Raw genomic sequence first — 24,890 nt, 5'->3', positions numbered from 1 at the left:
GAAAACGATAATACGCCTCCAAACGGAGAGGAGGTCATCTCCTTTTGCTAATGGAATGTCTTCCTTAGTTAGAGCCTGGACAGAGCGTTTGTTAAGTATCTATTTCACAGTAGAAACGTAAAGCTCTGTGTCAGCTGCTCGAGGAAAGGTAAGCAGTTCTAATCCACTGGCAACACTCTTGATCCTCTCATTTGGAGAGTAAGCAGATCAATTAATGTTTCATTTAGGCACAAGCAAAACATAAGCTTTTCCAGACAGGAATTTAAGGTGTAAAGATGACAGTGTTAATTCCCCTTACATAACTAACCAGAGACACCCTCGCTGCCGAAAACGAAGCGAGCTAGTTTCCTATGAAATGATGGTTTAAGTTGTCAACTCAGGCCTGGAAGCAGAAGCTAAACCCCCACCCCCACCCCTCCCTCTTCCCGGTGTCAAAACACTGAAACGTTTATGTGCAAGTCCAAACCTTTAAGTCATCGAGGGACTGTAAGCCAAGACCTACTGTAATATTCAGCAATTATCAGTCTGTCAGCTGAACGCACAAATGTCAGACAGAATCAGGAGCGGCACCCTCACAGCAGAGTCACACAGCTGTGAAACAGACATTAATGAAGGTGATTACTTCATTGAAACCTGCTTGGTTAAGTGTGACTCACATTATGTCAAGGAAATTGTCAATCACATAAAATATATTAAATTAACTCTGAACATTTCTTGGCACATTTCTCTCTCTCTGCACACACACTTGCAAATATATTGTGACCCAGGTCTGGAAGTGAAAACCACAAGCCGACAGCAGAATCTGCTCTACTTCTTTCTCTTTCTCTCTCATGTGATTTTGGGCCTGATGTGTAACATCAAAGACAAAATCTTATCTGCCCCCTCTGTCCCTTCTGACATGGACATTAGTGCATCTGAGACACGTGTCCCTCCCCAGTTGTCAGCTTCTTTCTAATCTTTGTACGCAGAACAGAAAGAAGCTGACAGGGGCAAAGGGAAAGGGAAAGCGACGTGGAGAGACCAGGGGAGACAGATTTGTGGAGACATGAATGGCTTGCAGGTGTTTTTCTTTTCCTTTTTTTTTGGCGAGAATAGGAGATGGATAGAGTGGGAAATGTGGAGCTGTAACTCCCCCCCACCCCATGCTGTCATTATGTTTTATGGCAGAAGAAGTGTTTGTGAAACCGAAGAGAGGCACTGTAAGGATGGGCCATGTGAGAGAGGGTGATAGTTTTGCAGCAAGAGTACGTGTAGCACGATTACTGTCTGTTTGTGTGTCTGCTCACAACCGACTAAACAGTGTCTAAAAGTGGAGTGTGAGAGAAAGAGGGAGAGCGCTGCTTTCAAGTAGCGCTCGAGAAAAACAAACAGAAGTGAGCGTGGGGTGAGTGAAGGTGAAGGAGTCACTGTTAAGATAAAGAAAGGGCAGACAGAGGAAACTGCAAACAGACTGGTCAGTGTTTTATGCACTTACAAATAAACACACAGAAGTAAATTTGCAAAAAGATTTTAATTGGCATTGTTTTTAATCATTCTTGGTTCAATTTACAGTTTTTTTTTTTTTTAATTCATTCTTGTCAAAGGTAAACACATTTCTTGTGGTTGTCCTCAACATCACTAAATGCTTCTCGCCTGCTTCCCTAACCCCGTAACGTAAACTAACATTACAGAAGAGCACATTCTCTCATACACACTTGCATATTCAGATCCTACAAACGACTCCTTAACGGGTACGAAATTTCTAAATGCCACATACTCGAAAAGCGCGGACAAACACATTCTACATACATACGCACACAAATGTGCACACATATGTTTTTTACTCTTGCTCGCTCCCTCACACGCTCAGACACACGCACACACACGCAGGAAAGCAGGCAGATAAAGCCACACACGCAGACTCATACACGCCTGTGCACACGCACGCACATTCCATAACCGGCATGTATTATAAATATACATTACAATACAGACTCCTTCATTTGGCAAAGTGGCAGCACTTGAGGAATGCGCCCCTTCCATCAACGTCGGCTCTGTCTGTGCATTCACAGTTGTGGTTATGACATGCTCTTCAGCAACATAATCTGTTTAGCTGTATCTGTTACATGAGAGTAGGGTCACTGAGTGTATGTCCCTACTGATTAGTCATAACCAATAACCCTCTCGTTCTGCCAGGCTGAATTACATCTGACTATTTATCTACACAAGCAAAATGCTGCAGTAAAAATTCCACTGTTTAAAAAAAAGAATTAAAAAATGGCACAATAGCTTATTGAGCAAAGGCCTACAAATGCACACTAATAAATCAGGTAGATAAATAATATATTTTAATGTTAAAATAAATACATTTGAAAAGTAAATAAATTGAAAAAGCACAACATTGTAATCTGATTAATGCCAGCCTACATTGTCCTGTATTACAATATAAAAAAGTGAACTTCTCTTTAGTTGCACATTCACACGTGTGTGTATTTTTTTTTTGTATTTTATTTTTTAACAAAATGGCGGCAGCGTTACTTTGAGACTCAAAGCACAATTTCTCCTCAGGCACCTGCCGCACTCTGGCGACTGTATGGGGTCGTTTCCATGGTGACCGTGACTGCTGTAATGGCCATCAGCGCTGATTGGCTGGGAACCTCTGAAGTGGAAAAGGAATAGACAGGGTTGTCTGGGATTAAAAGGGAACTTGCTACTGAGAGGGGGGGGGGGTTCTTAGGAATTGTAAATTAGTGGTGTTCTGAATGACTCGGCTGATTGCTGCAAGGAGAAAGGTTTGACATCCGGAAAATCTACGCCAAGTGCTGAAGGTAAATGCATCGGAACAAAACACACATCTACCACATCTACCACGTCTAAGTGCTGTCAAATTACTAGTCCTGGGTCTGTATTTTTCTAGGGTTGTTACAGTGTGAAGGCAGGAAATGCAGACAAAGGACTAGTTCTCAGAGGGCACTCGCTATCTTCTAAGAAACGGAGGCTTTGCATCTGCACCTATCACAAAGCCAGGGGTATTTTGATGTCTGGAGAAAATGGATTCATGAAAGGCCAGCGGATATCCTCCCAAAGTCCTCCCCTTTTCTTAAGAAACACCTTGGGCTCTTTTTACCAACAGCTCACTCCAGTGTGGAAACATTCCTCAATGTCCAGGACAGTGGCAGCAGTTCCCATCTCAGACTGATTCTATAAATATCCTGTATAGCCCAGGTAAGATCAGTACAGTTCCAGAGTCCAGCTTGCTCTCCACTACATCAAAGCTGAGTTGAATCCATCAGCATACCTGGTCCGCAGTCACCAAGGCCTTAAAAATCCACTGCAAAGTCCACTCCTGTTACATTTGCTGCCTTCTTCAAAGCCTACAGTCACAAAAACCTTGCATTCATCGGCTTAAGACAATGCAGCTTAAATTCCTGTGATTTGATATCCATGCTACAATAAGAGTGTGTAGTCTACATCCCACTCATTACAAGTCCACTTTCTCTCTCGTCTGTTGGCTGTCAGGCACGACAGCAGCACAGAAGTCTGTTTCTGAATATTGGTTGTGGTCTCCATGTTGTGGCAAACACACCTGCATGAAATGCTGTGGTATTCATATGATAATGATGTCCAACAACACATGGAGTGTCAAAATACACTGGTGTAGATATGACAGCAAAAAGGCCTCTCCTTTTTTTTAAAGTCCAGTTTAAGTTAAGTTCAAGGGGTTTTTTTTCTGTGTGTTCTTTCAGTTGTGGTTCTGTTGCACCTCTACTTGATTCTCTTCCGTGTTTCTGCCGACTTTCGCATTAAATTCTCGCAGTAGGTGGATACAAAGCCCTTTGGACAAGGCGGTCCATCTATGCATGAGGTGTCACTCTGGGTGACAGTCGCTAGGACAAAAGCACGGCAGACACGAGCAGCATCGCCACAGTGAGAAGAAGGCGGTCACGTGATGGGCTGCTGCCGCTGACACTTTTCTCCAGTTTGGGAACTTCGGGGTTAAATTCGTCTGGAGGAAGAGAGAAAGAGAGAGAGAAACACACAGAGAGAAAAATACAAAAGTGAGAAAAGAGGAGAGCGCAAGTGTGAAGGAGTGAGAGAGATAGTGAGTGTGCCAGACAGAAGGAAACGAACCATTACTACATTATTAATTCATCAATCTAAAGGCAGTGTGTGATGCATGCAAATTGTGCTTTAACATATGCAGAGAAAGAGACATGATGCAATTATCAACAAACCACCAATTATCATCAGCACTGCTACATATGGCCATTTCCCCCGTGGGAAGGAAAATTAAAAACACTTTTGTTTCTGATCTGTTTTTTTTTCTTTTTTACATGAATTCCTCTTTTCACACTAATGATGTTTTTATCCTAGAGGGATTTCAATCAAACCAAATTACTATGGCCCTGCCATTGATTAGACACAACAGAACATTAGCTGGAGGGGAAAGACAGAGAAAGAGCTGGGAGAACACATTTTGTAATATTCTGTAAAAAGTGGATTACACTGAGTCATTATGCTCTGTCTCAACATAATGTTTCCCATTATATCTAGAGGGTTATTACATGGCAAAATAAAGCAAAAGGAACCAAACAGTGCTCTGTTGCTTACAAACCCATCAGAGTTTTTGGAGCAACCTGAGCTAGCTGCACTGAGATGTTGGTAAAACCTGTTGTTTTGTTCACTGAGTGCAGAAGAAAGCTGCAATTTCTTACTGACGTCAGTCACATTATCCCCCATCAGACATAAAAGAGACGTAGGTGAAGAGGATGGGTGATGGGAGGGTTTAAAGCCTTGAGATGTGACATACTGCTATTGTACTGTGTTATTAGGAAATTATTTTGATTTAACAGCTTAGAATTACACTGCAGAGAGGAAAAATAGCTGTTTTGTTACAAGAAAGGATATCTATTTGTCAAATTGGGCCCAAAAACTGACAAAAATATTGTGTTTGTCTATAAAGGTCCTATTATTTTTACTTTATTATGTTGTCATTACTGTGTAAAAAGTACAGCCAACATATTGTCTTCACAAAAATGACTTGGCTTTCAACTGTTTCACTGTAACGTTAAAGTCTTGTTTGGAGTCTGCTGAGTATAATAGAGATTAATTGGCTACAAGTAAGAGCAACGAAGGTGATAAGAGATGACAGACAGAGACAACAACCTCATGACAGCTGATGTTTGGTGAATGTACGGAATTTTGTTTTTACTCCATCTCAGAGTAAACCATCCGGTCGCTCTGGTTTGTCCTGGTTGCGTGCGACTGTAGCTGGCGTCAGAGTTATTCTTAAGAAACACAAGGCATCTGTCTGCAGCGATGACACTGACATTCACACCACAGTGCATCGAAATGAACTCAAACAGAAAACGCTAAGTGAAGGCGGGAGGGAGAATATAAACCAGCACTGCCTCGGGTAGGGCGCACGGGTCACAGTGGCACCAAAAACCATCCAGTTTGTCTCTCAAAAAGGTTTCATCAGAGATAAAATGTACAGTCTGTGGCCAAAACACTAGATGCTGTTCCTGCAGAAGAAGTTGGCTCTAACTTGCTGTTACATAAACAAGTCCATGTAGCAACAACTCCATTTCCACAGCTGCTTTGTGAACAGATTCTTCCAGACTTGTTTTGTGGGTGCTGTGAGCTTAGACAATCACAAAGCTGCACAATATGCACCTCTTCAAAACCCTTGCTATTTAGGGAGGCTGCCCTTGGAAGATGAATGTGGGGGACGTTGGGTGCCTCGGGCAATAACAAGTTATCAAAGGTCCTTGGTACAACACTTAACATCACAGTACAATTGTGGGATACAGCAATCAATTTCCGAGCACACAGTCCAGTCTGTATGGGGTATAACAACAGACAAGCATGCTAGGGTAGCTCTCCTGTCCACGGTGAACCGCCTGAGGCATTTACAGTGAGATAAGAAGCATCAGCACTAGACTGTCGATGAGAGGAAAAAGGTTGTCTGGTCTGATAAATCCTTGTGCCAACTACGCCACAGCGATGGTAGACCTGCAGTGAGGCATAAACAACATGAGGCGATGGACCCATCATGTATGGTTATAGCTGTGCGGGTCAGTGGGAGTGGTTTATTAGCGGGGAAACTTACAACTGGCTTACACTTGGCCTATTAATACCTGTAGATTGATGCCTTAATGCCAGAGCATATTTTTACATTGTAGCAGGTTCATGCATTCATGACCATCAAGTGCCACAATGGGCTCTTCGATAAGACAATGCTCTCAGTCACAGTGACAGACTGGGAATGGTTGAAGGAACATTTAGGTGAACACAATTTACTGATATTGTTCCCATTACAACCTTAGGAATGAAAGTACACTCAACCTCTAGCAGATGTACACTGATGCACTGATGTCTCTTCAAGCTAATCACTGACAATGTTAGCTTTAACACTGGGAGGCTAGTAGCTTGGTTTCAGGCCTTTGAATTACCGCCCACATCTCCACTATCTTCAGTTATTCAGAACTGTTGTCATGCTCAATGATGGCTATTTCCAACAGCTGACCAATCAAAACTTTGTAGGTGGGATTAAGAATGAGAAGGTCATCTTCCTTCATAGCTAGCTAGCTACATCCACAAAAAGTAGCAACATAACAAGTGTGAATGTGATCGATGCAGCTTTTAGTTCTTATAACAATTTATTAATATGCACGACTTTGATTGTCATGAAAAACCTGACCCCAACTCTATCAAGTGCAGATTCTTTGTCAGTTGAAAATGTCATCAGCAGAATGGTTAGAACAAAACAAAATGAAATAACCTCCCAACCCCCAACAATTGTGGCTAACATGAACACAATGTCAGGCTGGATGACTGAAGTGAAACATTTCAGTCACAGGCTGGGATGCTACATGTCCATTGTCAAGATGCTACTATGAAATGAAAATGTGGCAGCAATTATCAGCGCCAGAGGTGGTCCAACGTGTCCCTGAAACTGGGCTTCAATGCTTCTGGTCACTGGATGTACAGACTACACATACTGGATGAAGTTTTTTAGTTTGCTTGGTGCAACTTTATTTTATGACTGATTTTTAGAAAACCTGCTCATAACAAGCCACCCAGAGCAGATGAATCAAGGATCCTAATGTCTATTGATGCGTTTTAAAACTTTTTTAAACTGTATTTTCTGGTCCACCACCTGATTCATGTTTCAGGCTCTAGCCCGACACCACTGCTGCAGACGTTCAATATCGGAGGAAAATGTTTGAGGGTAAGTATGTTACAGATAGAGAAATGTACAGTATATTAAACTTTGCTGCAGGAAACTAAAAAGTTATGTTTAATTCAAGCAGGAAGTAGCAAGACTGATGCTGAATTCTTGTAGTACATTTGTGGAAACACTGTGGGCAGTTTGCTATAAGATGCTGTACCATAACTAATCTCTGCTATTCATAATTCATGTAGAAAACCGCTAGAAGCAGAACAGAGGTGTGTTGCAATGGGTTTAGAGAATAAATATAAAATTCCAGTCATTTCAAACTTAAAGGATAATTCCTCTTTCTTACAACTTGGGTCTTGTTTTGTGGTTTATGCTATGTAATGGAATCACCAAACTAATTTGCTGAGATCTCTCGAAGAAAGACAAGCGAGTCAGATTATGTGACAGGATGTAAACAAGCCAATGGTGGCCTGTTTCATAAACGCAATTCGCAGGCAGTGCTTACATGCAGATTGCAAATAGCGGCAGCATCTCGCTTCACAAGTGATAAACTGTGATGAGTGTTTATAGTGGACAGCTTGGGTAATATTTCTATTGTTGGCTTTCGTTTTCTCTTCCAAGTAAGTTTGTCTGGCCTGGGGGAATAGTTTAAAACCTGTATGATAATATTACTGCTCATGTTTCTTGCCCTTGTCTGACTGAAGTCACCCACAATGTTTCCAGTGAGAAGAGTCATATTATTACCCACAGAAATGATGGGCGAAGCTACAGAAGTAAGAATTATCCTTAAAACACCATGTTAAATAAGGAAAATGTGACGTAGGAGCAAAGCCAATAATAAAGTAACGAGGATGACAGCAAGTCCAAACATATGTGGAGAGAGAGGGAAGCTTTGTTGATGCTAAGCCAGTCTGTGGGCTGGTCTGGTCCTGAGGGTGAGTCAGAGAGTGGGTGTCCAGCGGTCAGCAGGGCCATCAGGGGTATGGGTTGTTTCTAAGTGTGTGTGTCTGAGTGTGCATGAATCTGTGTGTCCTGATTTTGTTATTCCACCAAATGTATTCAGCAAAATGCATCACAACGCTAGAGGCTATGATTTTTTATGATTCCCTGCCAGTGTGTGTTTTTTTATATTAAATTCTACGTAAGCTCGAGCCTGAGTTACTGCTGAGCAATTCGCCCACCACTGAGCTTTCCTTTCTTCCTCTGCCCCTTCTCTCCGCAACCCCCTTTATCTGCCCCCACTCCGGTTTTATCTCTTTTTCTGCCTGTTTCTCTCTCTCTCTCTCCCTCTTTCTCTCTGCCTTATCTGTCCCTCTTTCTGTCAGGCTGCTGCATTTCTCTTTCGCTGCCTCCCTCCTGTCTTTTATCTCTCTGACTTTCTCTATCTCACTTTGTCTCTCCCTCGCTCTCCAGCCTCCCCCCTCCGTCTCCCTCTTCTATTTCTCTCCACCTTCTCATTCTCTCTCTGAAGGTACTCATTGCTGATGGCTCAAGAGCTCTCCTCGCTCTGTCTCTGCTGGTCTCAGTTTCCATCTCAGACAGGTCACACTCTCTTAGCCCTTGTCACACGCTGCCTACAGCTCCCAGAAACAAGCATACTAAATGATTCCCGGCAAGAGGCTTTTGTTTGAGATGAGGATGGAGAAAGAGAAAGAAAAATAGAGGGTTTATGTAACCACTCAGCTGCACAATTGACTTGCTCGCTGACATGCTTTCTCCTTAGGTAAACATGGACCTTCCATTCCTTACAAGACCTCTACTGACCTTGTGGATTTTGTGCAGAGGAAAAAGGAAGGTTTTATCTGTGTTTGTGGTACATTGTAGGAAGCAAAGTTTTTTAGTAGCTTATTGCATTTAAAAACATTACAGGATAATTCTAGTGTATGTCAGTGCTGCTGAATCACTAAACATGCAGTGCTCATGGTCTTTCCCCTGTTGCACAACTCTGAGGAGAAGAAAATAAAGGCTCCACTCATCAACCAGCTACGGCCTGTGGATTTTCTTTTGAATAGAAAAAAAAAAACTAACAACTGGTTGGTTCTTTTCCACAATGATCGGTACACAAATCAAGCTCTGCAGCCGCAGCCAAATATTGAACAGCATCTGGCGATGGGCTGCTGTTCATCTTCAGCAACACAGAAACAAATGTCGAGTCACTCACCAAGGTTGTGTATTTTGATGTTTGGCCTGACTGTGTAGTCGGGAGAAGTCTGACTAGAGTCATCATCTGCCTGGGAGACTGAGAAACACAACACATAGTATACACAAAGACACAAAGAGGGAGAGAGAGAGAGAGAGAGAAAACAAAGAAGAGGAAGAAATAAAAAGCAGAGGCGAGGAAACAGAGAAGAGTGAGACAGAGAGAAAACACCCCATTAAAATAACAACACTGAGTAAAATGTACATTTTAGGCACCATTAAATTGCGTGCAGCTATAGCGGAACACGGAGGAGTGAGTGTGGTCGTGCCACAGAGAAACCATGAAGAAATCCTGGACTGTGAATACACACTTGAAGATTAAAAGCATTTGGAACCAGTGGACAGAAATCATTATTACATTTACTGTTTGTCTAGACACAGAATTACATTCAGTCTGCATTGCCAAATTACCCATGAATGAATGATGTGTGGGTTTGTTAATGTGCATGTGTATACATATTTGTGTATTACTTGCTTTTTTTAAACTAAATATGGGTGTCTGAGCGCGCCTGTGATTCTGATGCATAGTTAGGAGGATTACAAACCATTTGCAGAGAATTTACATAGAAGCTGGCAGCAATTTAGCTTTGCAGATACACAGCATATGTCATGAATATTCACATTTCTCTCTTATCTTAAAGTGTTGTAAGGGTTAAGGTGGGAGATGCGCACAGAGAGCAGTTTTTCATAGCAAGCTGTAAAAATGACCTTGCTGAGTAAAGGTTGTGGATGGTAAACTGACTAAATGCACCCGAGCACACATAGTCATTCATGCACATACACATAAACACATTAAAAAAAAATTGCAGCTGGCGTACTACCATGTGCAGCCATACACACACACATGCTCGAAGTCCTATACCTTGGACACACATGGCGATGCGCACAAGCACACACAGAGGCAAATGGAGGCGTGGTAGACACATCAATAGATTAGCCGTGACACTGGGATGGAGGGGGGGGGGGGGTGTTAAGGTGATGTGTACACAGGGGCTGACACTGGCCTAAGTGTGGGATGTATTAGTGCTGACAAGGTTAGAGGAGAAGGGGGAGGCTTTCAGCACTGGGCTCTCTGATCAAAGGCCTGCAGGGGAGAGAGCAGGCTACCAGGGTAAAAATAACACACACACTATACGGAGCAGCAGGCATCAGAGAGCCAGAGAGAGAGAGAGTGGAGGAGATAGACAGTGGAGGGAGAAGGAGGGGGAGATGGTCAAGAGACCTGAAGGGGAGAAGGATGGAGAGTGAGAGAGAGAGAGAGAGAGAGAGAGAGAGAGAGAGAGAGAGAGAGAGGCCAGAAAGAGCTGGATCTTGCAGGTGAATCAGTTTTTTTTCTTTTTACATCTTTTGTATGTCTTCACAAGAGCATGTCATTCACAGAGAGAGCGAGCTAGAGCATTACTGTAATAGCACTGAGACAGAGAATAACATTAAGCCATCACTCGCAAAGCGCTGCTTCGAGGGAAAAGACGCCATCATCAAAACCTCGCCAAGACAGCGCGAGGCAGAAAAGCCTCTCTCTCTGAGACAAGACTGTCAGATCTTAGTTTTTCCCTCTCTCTCTGTTTCTCTCTACCTCCTTGTCTTTGTTTCTCTGCGTGTTTGTGTGCTTGGGAGATACAAAGAGATAGCAAGGGAGAGGAAAACGGAGATAAAGTGACACAGAAAAGGAGAAAATTGCGTTAAATGAGTGGGAGAGACCTATGGAGGTAAGACAGAGTTATTAGGTCTCACCGGTGGAGCAGCAGACGTAGACCCTCAGTCTCAGGCAGCTGTGGCCGTGGTGGTGGGTGGGTGTGGCTGGAAACAGAGAGAAGACGCACACAACATGTCAACCTTGTGCCCTCTGCAGGCCACACCACCCTAAATAATCAGCTGTGAAAACTGCAGCTCCTGCAACTGAACAACAGCTGGTCCTCAGCTGAACTGAACTTCCAGAATCCATTAGAAACACCCACACACTGTCAATACATGTGGGTGACAGCAGCTGAGAAGAAAAGCTCCTCATTATAATCTCAGATCAAAATATTGAATGTGCAGCGCCCTCTGGTTTTTTCTGCTCATCACAATAAACCAGAGCTAGTGTTTACTGGCTTGACTTACAGATATAGTAGTACTCCTGGCCCACGTTGAACTCGTAGCCCAGGGAGAAAGCGCTGTAACGCTGGAACTTCTCAGAGAACTTGATGGGCGCGTGGGGCGCGTGGGGCCGGTTGCACTCCCAGCGTTTGAAGCCCAGCTGGGGGTCGCAGGTGCGGTAGCCGCGGTAGCTGACCATGTAGAGGATGTACTGCTCGGCCACGACTCGCTCTAGCGTCCCTCGCTGGCTGGTGTTGTAGTGTGGGCAGTAGATGTCCAGGTAGTCATTGACGCTGACCTGGACCGTGTACCCCTCCCTGCGCAGCCTGAATTAAAAATACATACAGATAGAGGAGGAGAGATAAAGAAGGAGAGCAGAAAAGAAAATGTGGGTAAGCCACCAGGTCTGCAAATAATGAATTCTTTTCATTATCCATTAAATGGATATTTCAACCTTTGGAGTCTTGTCGACAGCGCAAGGTTTGCTAGGCAACCAGGCTCCAAATAATCACTTCTCCCAGCCAGAGAACAGTCCCACACATAATCACCACACATAACATGTCATTTTTACACTTCACAAAGAAAACAGGATACAACATATCAATAAGTGAGCTCTAGAGGTGCTCATGGGTGGATTTTTACACCTTTGGACAGAGCTGCTACTTCTATGTCTTTATGCTAAGCTAACCACTTCCAGGCTCCAGCTTCATATTTAATTGATGGATATTAGACTGGTATCAAGCTTCTCATCTAACCAGAAAGTCTATATGTATATTTCCCAAAACATCAAAGTATTCCTTCAACCTCACAGTTATCTTTTAAATCAATTGTCCAGTAAATATAATATTGTATGTGTTCATATGTTTACAAGTAGCTTGTTTCTATAAAACCAACAGCCAGAAACTCATTTCCATAACTCTTTACAATGATATAGAGAGAAAAGAATCAGCAAATGTTTTAAATTTTAACTTCAAAAATGACTTGATCATTTATTAGATTATTATATTGTTGTTCATCTACGTTCTCGCTCTTAAACAACTGATCAATCAACTGTCCTTTTCAGCATAATACGCAACACAACAGCAATACAAAGAGAGCTATAGACTTTTCCCTTGGCGTATATTAACACCCCTCTCATCTTCAAGAGATAAAGTATTGCACCTCTCTCCACCTCAGCATATAAAAACACACATTCTCTCACTAAAATGCCCCGTGGCGAGTGCTGAGAACGGCACTGGGAATGATAATCTGCACTCCTGTCTTTCCCCCCTGAGCCAGCTACGGGCCGGGTCATTGAGGCGGAAGGAGATCCTGTCAGTGGCGATGTATGCTCTGGCCGCAGGGGGAGGAGGCCTGCGCGCTGTACATATGATGGGGCCGAGCTCCCCTGGCAACCTGCCGCTGATGGACGAGAAGGCTGTTAGCAGGTAAAGAAGGCCACTCTTAAGGTTGAGCATATGCGTGTGTGATGTGCATGACACTACCCTTTAAGTCTCCTGGACGAACAACTGAGGCGATGATGTGCTATGATTTCCCATTCAGCCGCCACGCTGTGATCTTCACTGTTTATAATACTGAGTATACTTATTATGTAAATTATACAATCTGTAATTAGACAAAGTAGAAGTCATTAGAAGGGCTCCTGCAGGTGAACTGATGAGATGGGAATTGTCCTCGGCTGCAGTGATGTGTAACCTGCTCAAACTGGCTGTAATGACTCACTTGCACCAGTAGGTGGAGGTATGGTGCCATGTTATGTTTTAGAGCGCAAACCTCCCCTCTGCACCCCCCACCCCCGCTTGTCTCCTCTTTCTTACACATTTTGTGTTACGCACATACAAAGGAGCACACACTTTCACACACTCACAACCGCCCCTCACTGTGTATACATTGCACACACACACACACCACACACAAAGCTGTGGACACATTCACACAAACATGCTCGCACATGCATCCGTTACTAGGTCAGGCCTCCAGAGAGATTCTTATTCAATTACAAAATGAGGATCAGAGATGTCATAACACCTCTCTCCCTTTCTTTCTCTCCCCCTCTCTGTCTCGCCATCTTTATCACCGGTAGCGTTACAACTGCTCCTTTTCTCTAGATCCTCTCCTCGTCTTGCCATCCTCTTTTTCATCCTTACCTCTTCTCTTCGTTTACACACACACACAGCGGCAGATGAATATCACTTCTCTTAACCAGTGTTCTTTCTGGGCCATCAATCTTATCTGCGCTTTCTATCCCCGCCGCTCAGATGTGAGATGACAGACTTTTGTCTTGCAGTGTTGTGGGAAGAGACAACACAGCTATGCTTCAAAGGGACTATATTTAGAAAGGGGGGGTTTTGGTGGTGGTGGTAGGAAAGGGGAGGAAGTTTGAGGGATGTGGGGGAGGGGGGGAGGAGAGAGAGGCAGAGCTGGATAAAGAGGTACAATGGGTGTAGGATAGAGAGAATGGTAAGTAGACAGAAGATGAAAGTAGGAGAAAGAGGGTGCGCTGAATATGAAAACATGCGATGGGGAGAATCCTGGATGCGAGGGGCATGTAGAAAGTCAGGAGAGTGACGCAGTCAATGAGAAATAGGTGAGAGGATGGCGGTGCGCAAGGAAGTAAGAGCGGGATGAAGAGAGGATGTGTGTGTCTGAGCACTCAATAGCATTTATGGATGAAAGGGACTGGGTACTACTGAGACAGCGCTGCAAATGCAGCCAGCTCACCCCCTAATGCATTTGTTCTTGTCATTTTAAGATTTACTGGCTGGAGAGACAGAAGAATATGCAACAGTGTTTGTGAGAGGCTACTGAAAAGGGCAATAATAGCTTACTTGGTGCATCCATGTAGCTTGAGTGTACAAGCCACATGGGAGTGAATATAGGGCTGTAACAATTATTATATTTAGATTAACCTATTGATCTCTCAGTATAATGTTAGCGAGAAGTAAAAAATGATCATTACAATCTCATGAAGCCAATGATGATTCAAATTGCTGGTTGTGTCCAATCCACTGGTATTCAATTTAAAATGATATCAATCTGAAAAAAGAAGCAAATCCTCACATTTGGGAACATTTTGCCCTGTAAATAACTTAAATAATTACCAGTAATTGATTATCAGATTTGTTGTTGATTCATTTTCTGCTGTTTGACTAATTGTTTCAGCACCAGATGAACACGTGACCCCGTTATTTCACTGTTTTGGTTATCACTTAGCCTCACTAGATGTAGCTACGCAGCAGGAGGACCATTTGTTCCAAACGTAATGTCAGCATGTAGAGGAGAAGGAAAAAATGACTGTGTGGGAAGAAGAGAAGGTAAGGTGGTGGCGCAGGAGAGAGAAAAAAAAACAGGAGGAGAGGAGACTAAAAGGGTGGAGTGAGAAGAACAGGCTGGCTGGGCTGAGAGGAGGCGGGGAGTCCCTCTAGGTGTATGCTGTTATATAAGCAGTCCACTTAGTGGCACAAGACAGAAAGGTTGCAGGGCAGAGAGGAACGGAGGGAGGAGAGGAGAGGAGAAACAGAGGAAGGGGGTGAGAGGAGATTTAATAACTTAGGGTAGAAGGGGTGGGGGTGGGGGGTGGGGGTGAGGAAAATGCGTTGAATGATGACAACAAAGAGAGAGGGACAGAGAGAGAGGCAGAGGCCTAGACAGAGACATAGTGCTCCTCCGGGGATGAACATATATGTGGTAAAAGTGCATAAAAAAGACTGATGGCTCTCATTCTCTCGTTGTCTTCTCTTTTCCTGCAGCCCATTCCCTCCCTCTCTCTTTCTCAAACTCTCGCCTCTCTCTCTCTCTCTTTCTGCTGTGCATTGTCTCTGTGGTGGTTTTGCTGTCTCATCATCATTTTCCTATGAGTGGGAGTGCGCTGCTAGTTAGTAAAGGCTGCACAAGCTGGTGAAGACTGCCAGGGGAGGCAGATAGCAGGGGCGAGAGAGAGAAAGAGGAGAGAGAGAAAGAAGAAGCGAGGAAGACTGAGACAAAGATAGCACCACTGCACCTTTCACATCTGCGCTAAAAAGAGTCTTTGGAGAATACTGCCGGTATCAATAAATAACAATGGAGAGGTAGCACTACAGCTAAAGACACTTAAAAACATAGAGTGGACAGAAACAGAGCATCTTCAACAACCACAGAAAATCTATAGTCCCTCTAAAAACATAAGCACAGCTACTTTGAATCAAAAATGAACAGGAAACATCTGGAAATATTTCTTTTACTTCCTAAATGTTATGTCAAGCATTTCCTGTTTTGCTTCACAGGGCTTAAAAATCAAGCAAATCCATGTCATTTTCCTGCATAATAATTTTGTCAGATTGCATCAAAGTGGAAGCAAAATGCATGAGAGCTCCTGACTTTCAAAGAAAAATAATACAGCCACAACCAAATTCGTTTTATTTTCTCCTTCTGACATGAATGGATATGAAAAATCTGAATCCACCAAGGTATTCTTCACAGTCTGAAGTTAGTGCTGTTTGTTCTGCTGTGGGTTCGCCCCACAAAACTGCCATGGGCTCCAACTGTTTTCAAAAATCCATTAAAAACAGCTAGAAGAGACAAGTCGTTGCTTTTGACAAACGCAGTCCGACAGAAATAACTTGTGACTGTGGATGAGAAACACCTGTGGCTTTCAGCTCTTTAGAGGTATTAGTGCTGATGGGAATATTATTATCCCTTTGCAAATGTATATATCAGCAGCTGTTAGAGGTTGGCCTTTATGGAATAACATCATAAAGGCAGACTTTACCTTTTGAGGTTCTGTGCTTTATTTGGCCAGATTCTCATTCCAGATTCATATCCTTAGATATTTCCTCTCTGCTTGCTGTATGTACATGTATATCTACAAAGTAATTACAAAGAGAGCTTTTCTGTGTCAAAAATAGCACCATGGAGTGTGCGTGATTCAATTGAAAGAATCGACTTTTGCATAAATGCTCTTGTCACTGCTCACACTCTCTATACCAACAGTAAGTAATCTATGTCTAATTAACAGTACGAAGTTGTTTTTTGGTGTCTGCGCCACTTGTCATTATTTCTTTCCAAGATGGCTACCATGAAAAATTAGCTAATTAAACTTTTTTATCAAAGTAATTATGAAAAATCTTGTAAGGGCTCTAGAGTGTTGCTCTTTCTCCATGTTTTTCACTGTTGTAGAAGCTTCTCTCAGTGAAGATGAGGTCAGCGCAGCATCATCATTGATGACCTTAAAAACACTCTCTCTGGGGTAATCAACATCAGCCTCATCAGGAGGATAAACTACCGATGTGCAAAATGGCGTGACTTAAATGCCATTTACCAATCGTCTGTTTACCAACGACAAGACTCCAATCGAGTCCCATGGCGGGGACAAGCTAAGCTCTGCTGTTTTTCTCTGTACCTCAGCACCAAAACTCATTACTTGTGCACGCACACATGCACACATGCGTGCGAGTGTATATACACACACATACACACACACACACAGACACAATATCTCCTGTGAGTCGTCACTGATTGAGTTAACATCACAATTAACGCCCCGATTTACAACGTTTCGATCCAAAATGGAGGACTGAGGGAGAAACAAGTGCTGAGCCAGACTGTGGGAAGAGGCAGACACTGCAACTCTCTTCTATTACTATTAGACCACTGGGAGTCATCCACTGGTTTCCTCCACAACCTCAGTCCACTCTGGCATCAGAGAAATTGAAGAACATTACCCTTTCATATTTACCCGTTTCTCTCTAAACCTCCCCCACGGTTTATTCCCAAACCTTCCACCTTTACTTCTGTCATTTGAAAAGCTCTGCCACATTTCTTTCCACCCCTTTATTCATTCAGGGAATGCTTTGCAATTACATTTTTTACGTTTACACATCTGCACCCAGGCATCGATCCAGTAAATCTGTCCATCTGTTGACCCCTGCATCACCTACAGTCTGCGGTCCGGCTGAAGTAATTACAAGTCTTGTTCAAGGACACCTTGACAGCAATCACCTTTTCAAACCAATCACCTTAACAGCTGTTTATCAATTTAAACCAATCACAGGTCAGCTTTTCTGCTCCTGGTCTGGACACAGCATGTTTTCTGCAGTTAGCGATAGCTTCTGTTCAGTGAACTGTGAACCAAACTGCACCCATCTGAGGCAGAGGCTCATCAACTGTTAAAGCAAAAAACAGTGATGTTTTCTAATGAATATTGATTGTCATTATATCCACAGTGTGTTAAGATTAATTAATTAATTACTGAAAACTCAGTAGACACTCTACTGTGCTGCTGAGAAATGCTGAAATGCCAATGCTTTCAAATGAATTAATCACTTTGGTAATTAATACATTTGTGCTGATGTTGCCTGGTCATGACATTTATACGGCACGCCAACAACAATGAGGTGAAACAGCGTCATAAGTGGAACACTAAATGCTCATTCGTCGCTGCTGTGGTTCGAACACGCAGAAAGTTACAGATTTCAGCTTTAAAGTGATATGTTATTGATCTCCTGTAAACGAAATCCCTTTGCTTTGCCATCTCGGTGGGAGGTCACAGAGTAGCTCCAGCTAAAGAATAGCACTCCCTGCAGCTTGTGGGGGCCAATTCTTTGCCGACACAGAGGCTGAGAAATGGATGTTTCAGTTAAAGGATGGTCTCTCTCTGCTTTGCTGTTTCACCCTGCTTGGTGTCTCTTGTCTCCGCCGGCCTCGCTCCGGGCGTGCCTTTAGTAAAGTGGGTGGTGGGGAGCTGGGGGGGATGGAGCTGGAGCTGGAGGGACCCACTCAGAAATGTAAAGTATTAGCCAACTTAACTGACGTGAATGTATATGAGAAGAGGCATGCAGTGTCACATACGCAGGAGCACGGAAATTTCTGGCAGCACCCCTGGATTTATAGCTGGAGGAGGAGATGATGCAGGGATGAGTCAGGAACCAGGAGGAGCAGGTTAGAAAAAAATTAATATGTCTGGTACAAGGGCTACCTGTCAGTTGCTCTTTTCTTTGATTACTCCATGAATCATTTTGTTTATAAAACACCAGGAAATAGTGAGAGATCCCTATCACAATTTCTCAGCCCACACACAACCTCACATCTTCAAAGGCCTTGTTTTGTTCAATCAACAGGACAAAACCCAGATATATTAAATTTATGGTGATACAGAACAGAGATAAATAGTACATTCTCAAACTTGAGAAGCTAGAGGCAGAAAATGATTGGCATTTGTGTGATAAATGCCTTTAACGATTGCTTGATTATCAATTTTTTGTCTATTTATCCACTAATTGTTTTACACAATATTGTATTTGTCATTTTTGTACACTGAAATTTGTCCTCTAGCTTTTTCTTGTGCATAGTTTTACTTCTTCAAGCCTTTAAAACTTATCAAACAAAGCAAAATCCTCCTTTGCTTGAATGGCTTACAACTCCTATACATATGCAATGCAATGCAAAAACTCACAAACCACAAGTGGAGGCACTGGCCTAACGCAAAGGGCACGCCTTGTTTGCCTGCTGTCTCAGCGGGGCCTGCTTATTTGAATTGTGGCAGAGGGGGAAACAAAACTGATCATGATCAACATAATAACGCCATTTCCAAAGCTCCAACCTCTGATTAAATCACTTGCAAAGCATTATGGGTTGCTGCCAGCTTGTTGGGAGGAAATATGAACAGGCGTAAATTTCAATTGATTAATCTATGTGGCTTAAGCTGCTCTTTAGTTTCTAGACATCCACAGAGGAAGTTTAAATATCAAACAGAAATATGGATGACACAGTTGAATATTAAACTGTGGCTCTCCTCCAACTAGACTCTTTGCATAAAATAAATATAAGAGAGGCCACTAGGCACTTTTTTTTCTTTTGCTTTTATTACAGTGGAATCTTTCCAAGTACCACTTGGGAATGTTATTCTGACTATAATTGGCCCCTGGGCTTTGGGCTTTGCATTGGCGTGGCAACTCAGACTGGCAGCAATATGGCTTACAATTTAGTAAGCGCTAAAATCCAGCAATAAAAGTCCCAATTTTAATGACTACAGCTTAGTTAAATGCAGCTGGGATTTTGAGTGGCCAAAATATCAGTGCTATAGTCTCTGTGATGTCCAAAGAGACACAGAAGTGGAAAAAAAGGGAATCACTGCTGTCTTAATGACAGCATATTGAAAACCCTCGAAGGTATCGCGAGGTGATGTCAGACTGCGCTCACGGGCCAGCCTTAAAAGGTCATCCATCCCGCCGAGTTCCTGGTGTGATTATATCCTGCGACAAGCAGCGATAACAAGAGTCCATCTCTCTCAAGGTGAGACTCTAATTGTACCTCACTATTAAAGGCTTGATCGCCCACATCTGCTCTGTGGCTCTCTCTCTGTGAGCCCTCCTCTCATTTGCTGTCTCACATCTGACCTCCTTCTGCCTCTCGCCCACCTTTTATCTGCTTTGCAGAACAATGATGTTCTCAGGTAATGAAAAGCACAACTCATTCTCCTCTTTCCTCCTTCCATTCCTACATGGAGATAATGCACAAACCCTGTGGAAAATAAATGTGTGTGTTTATGTTTGCGTTCAGGTAAGGGTGCAGTAAAGTCCAAAGATGATTGAAGTTGGCGTGGTCTATGGTTGTTGAATGTGGAGCTGGATGTTACACGTTTATGTTAATATATTATTTATTTTACCTTTATTTAACTGGGAAGTCTATATTGTCTCCATAACAGATCTGGCCAAAATGGCAACATAAAATAAATGTCACACAGTTACATAAGGGAGGGAAATTTATACAGATGGTAAAATCCAAAACAAAGACAACAGCTATGGCTGTGATAAATTTCTGGGAGGATTAATACAGGAAGGTGAACTGATACATAAGAGATGGTATGTATGCTAATTCAAACAGTATGGTGAGATTCCTCCTTTGTTGCAAAACATGAGTATGGATGAGTTAAGTGTGTGCATGAATGTAGTTTGATCTTTTTTTTTTTTTCATTTTTCTTTTATGGCAATCTTCCAAAATGACTGCCTTCCATTAAATAAAACACTTATTCCATCCATCATTCCAGTGGTGCCTGTTAGCCTAATGGTTAAGACGCATGCCACATAATCAGGACTACTGCTGTTAAATAAAGGCAAAAAAATCTTTTAAAAAAATAAATCCATCACACTGACAAAGCAGTAATTATTCACAAAATAATTAAATCAATGCCATTTCTTTCAAAGCAGAGACGTGCATTTTCAACCCCACATTACTTTTTTTTTTTCCTGCTAATTGTCTGTTTGCTATTCTGCTAAACATCTGTTAGGTAGCTTCACCTGCCTCATGCCCATATGGTGCCTGCTGCTATATGGAAACAGTGTTTTTATATTCAATATAAAAAAAACAATGACTCATGTGCAAATTAGACAATAAAATTGTGTAAAATTAACAATAAAAGAGAGTAAACATCATAAAAATCAGACATTTTGTTATCAGCCTGGTGTAATATGTTTTTGGTGTGGCTGAAATGACACTCAAACTGTACAATCGACACCAACAATCAATCTCTTCTCACCTAGAATTGATTCATCTCTTTGCTGCAACTACTCTGTCTGTCCACCCAAAGTCGAAATGAGACTGTTGGAAAATTTTGACAAGTTCTGACCGGAGGTGTGGGCTCATTGTGGCGATTGTCACAAACTCGACATATTACCTGTGAGAACAGGCCTATTTCGATTTTGTTTGTTGTACACTGCCCCTTAAACGTAACAGGTGCTGGCCTTAGAGAGCGAGAGAGTCAGACAGGCGGGAACAGAAAGTGAGATAGCGGAGGAACTGTGACACACAATAGAAGCTCTCATCAAGATGAATTCTCCACAGTACACGCCCTCAGCGAGGGTGCCAGGCAGCTCCCGCTAGCCCCGCCGTGGCCATGTCCAAAAACAAAGTGCTTATCTCACCCATCTCCAACCGTCTGGCTACTGACAGAGCGGACGACATGCTCAAGAAAAAGAGGGTTGACACACACACATCAACTCAGTATTCATGCACCTACTGACAAATTAGGCATCTGAACCAGGTAAAATGAACCCAAAAACTGCAACGTGAGTAAAATATCATGCAAAAGTAAATCCACAGTGAGGCTCATGAGCTTCGAGACATCAGAGCCACTTTTATTATCTTTATAAAGTGCAATATGCAAGCTTTGAAGCTCAGTGTGTGAGGGGCTCGGCTTCTCTCTCAGGAAGTCAACCACAGTAGGGTGTTCACTTTCAAAAACCTTAGTCTTTAAGCCCATACTCCAGGCTGGCACACATATCCCCCTCTCTCTCTCTCTCTCTCTCTCTATCTCGGCGAGCATGGAAAAGAGGAAAAAGAACAAAGGCGGGAGAGAGGGAGAAGAGGAAAGGTGGGAAAGAAGAAAGGAAGATGAAGGAAAGTAGTTCTGGGTCAGATTTAGACTGGGCGATATTCAGGCAGCGCCAGTCTAATGGATGCCAAGAGGAATAATCTGGTCTTTTATCTCCAAGCCATGGCAACTGCATGGTTTCATGTAGGTACGCAGCCCTCCTATAGAGACCACCAAACACACACACAAACACACGCACTCCTTCACTTTTAAGACCATAAAAGAAACCTCTAAGCAAAGTGAACACACTCCCTGATGGCTGAGGCCTAACTTACATGTTTCTTAAACGTTGGTCATTACGTCATTTCCAGCTTGTGATATCCTCGTACACACCAAACATAAATCGGCACAAACACTTCCTAGTAGGCCTCCATAAATAATTCACCCATTTTCTTAAAATAACCCATCGCCCTTTTAAAATATATTCTCTTTTCTTTGTGCAAACAACCCTCCAGCTCGCACAGCAGAGTGGTCATGGAGTAATTATTTACACGTTCTACCAGAGAGCGCTGATAAGAGCAAGTACAGGAGGGAGAGAGAGAGAGAGAGTGCTACAAGAGAGGGTGAGGAGAGTCTGCTCAGGTAGCATGCCAATCTGTGGCCCATTAGCAGGTGATGCCAGCCAGGCATGTTCAAAGCAGCTCCCGGGGTACGACGGACCTTTCTCTTCTGAATAATTGACTGGCCGCGGCCCACATTTTCCCCCCCCCCTCTTCCATTCTTCTCTGTCTCCTCTGCGTCACCTGTGCAGTTCCCCTCCTTCCATTGTTCTTTTTTCCCCTCCACTTCCCATCTCTCTGTCTTTTGTGTTTTCTGTCATACATTGCTCGCCTCCCTCACTTCCATCACTCTTCTTCTCCCAAGGCTACGAATTGTGAAGGTTGCCAGTACATATAGGCACTTATGTAACCGAGGAGATAAAGAGGGAAGGCGTTCTGAAAGCACTGGGTGTGAGGCATCCTTGGGAGGATGGCAATTGCTTGGCATGTTTACTTCTTCAGGACAGTTTCTAACACCACAGCTGCTGCTTGGTAATGCACGCAGACAAGTGACGGGAGAGGGGAGACAGGGAGGACCGGGTGCAGGAGGCTGAGATGCAACATGTTTGTGCTGCTTTATGTTTAAACACTTCCACTAGATTGAGAGAAGATCTGAGTGGACGGTTGAGAGCCTTGTATACTGAGCAGGCTCAGATGAGGCTTCACAGAGATAGACCTGGAACGGAGTGAGGGGCGGCAAGGGATGAGGGAGGATGTTATAACACACAATGATACTCAAGGAAATCCACCTGCTCTCTCAATAGCCACAATATTGCCTCCTGAATATGGAACCCCCACCGCCACCACCCTCCCTTTCTGGAACAACTTTGTGATGAGGCACAATACATTATCCTGAAGAATCAAATCAAATTCAAATGCCCCCCGCCCTCCTCCCTGTCTCCCTTCAATGTGCATCGCAGCATCTGGCTCAGGCCATTAATGAATGCCGCCTCGTGTCATCTCCAAATGGAATTGCCTTGTCTTGGGAGTTCACTGCTGTGACACCAGCTCAGCAGTAGCAAAAAGATTACTAGAAAGATTAAAAGACAGAATAAACCAGAGGCTGCACATGACAGGCAGCCAGGCCCTGAGATCACACATTAGATAATTGGTGAAAAAAAAAAATAAAAAAATCGCCTGTCTCTGCCTCTCCTGTTTTCTACTGGGGGGGGGTTTGGAAATGGTGGGCAGCAGATCTCTGCCTGGCTCGCTGTCACACCTCTGCAGAGACAACTGTTTGAAGAGGCTGGAACAAAGCCTGTGTGTTGCATGTTGTGTCTGAGTGAAAATGTTGCTTTTGTGGACCCAGTGATGAGCCTAAATCCAATGGCATAGTTAGCAATTCCTCGCGCAGCTGGTTAGATTTGGGAACGTAGCAGCCTCGACATACACACACACACACAGTCGCAATTTTGCACAAAGCCGAGTGCACACACTTTCTTCCTCACTCCAAAACAAACACCCTCTCACTCCACTACACATGCACGCTTTATCTCCCTCCCTTATTGTGCCAGTGCAGCTTTCTCCCCTTTATTTTTTTCCACTTTGCTTCGCTCTACACTATCTTTCTATCTATCTACAATGTGTAGTTATCTCTCCCTCCATCTCTTCCCCTCTCAGAGCACCCCAGCAGAAGGCTTGTGCCCTTTCATAATTCATGGAGTTGTTCTTATGGCTCAGGCAGCCATGTCGGATGTGAATCTGTGCGCCTCAAAGGCTCACTCAGCCTACACCACCTCAGCCAGGAAGGTTACTGCTCGAGCTACTGTGCTCAGGTACCATACAAGACTAAATCAACACGCTCAATCACACCTGGGTCGTACAGCACATGCAAATTCTCTGCTTTTGTTTCAGCCTCCACAGACAATACCAATTTTTCATGAAAGTCAATTTGGTATGCTTTTAGGCAGCCAACAAAAGGGCCGGGCAAAAATCAAATATAATCATGTATGATATGATGTATATGACTGCAAAATTTAGCAAAGTTGATGTTATTTTACACATATGAAGAATTGACTGCTTAAATCTAGGTTTGGTTATTTTATATGTGATGATATTTGTGATTTTGCATGCTCTATATTTTCAACCTGAATTTACTGTTTTTCTAAGAGTGAACAAAACATTAAAGCTCCAGGTTGTAAAACTAAAACAACGTGCTGAAAGATGCTAAGAGGGGGAGAGTGAGGTGATAATTCTCTCTCTCTCTCTCTCTCTCTCTCTTTCTCTCTTTCTCTTCAACCACAGAACTAAGCCATGGCCAACAACAAACCGTGCATGCACATGAAAAATACCAAACATACACATATTTTCAAATAATGAAACACCACGACACATTAAATGTGTCATGTGGCAGGAAAACAAAGGATGAGAATCTCTGCTCAACAGGCAGCTGAATTAGTGAGTGTGCTCCTGTGCGCCGTATACTATATACACACACAAATGCACCCACGCACAGATGTACACGCGCGTTTGCCTGCGTACAACCATTAAACATACAGGCACCTCCACTGTTAAGCTCTCACAGCTGGGCTTTTCTTCTCTCACACACTCAGCCCAGATGAGTGAC

The 24,890-nt window shown here is 43.2% G+C and overlaps 1 protein-coding gene across 1 annotated transcript in view; it reads right to left on the bottom strand.

The window, feature by feature from the left end:
* Positions 1-1,491: 1,491 nt before the first annotated feature.
* Positions 1,492-24,890, bottom strand: part of LOC108888884 (ephrin-A3) — a 102,566-nt gene continuing 79,167 nt past the window's right edge. The window contains exons 2-5 of the mRNA XM_018685086.2: positions 11,465-11,766; positions 11,096-11,161; positions 9,324-9,401; positions 1,492-3,985 (exon numbers count right to left, since the gene is read on the bottom strand). Of these exons, the coding sequence (XP_018540602.1) occupies positions 3,867-3,985; positions 9,324-9,401; positions 11,096-11,161; positions 11,465-11,766 (565 nt within the window). The 3' untranslated portion in view covers positions 1,492-3,866. The remainder of the gene's footprint in view (positions 3,986-9,323; positions 9,402-11,095; positions 11,162-11,464; positions 11,767-24,890) is intronic.

This window comes from Lates calcarifer, linkage group LG3 (genome assembly GCF_001640805.2).
Source record: "Lates calcarifer isolate ASB-BC8 linkage group LG3, TLL_Latcal_v3, whole genome shotgun sequence".
Taxonomy (NCBI): domain Eukaryota; kingdom Metazoa; phylum Chordata; class Actinopteri; family Centropomidae; genus Lates; species Lates calcarifer.
The sequence above is the reverse complement of the archived record's forward strand: the minus strand, read 5'-3'. Positions and strand labels throughout refer to the sequence as shown.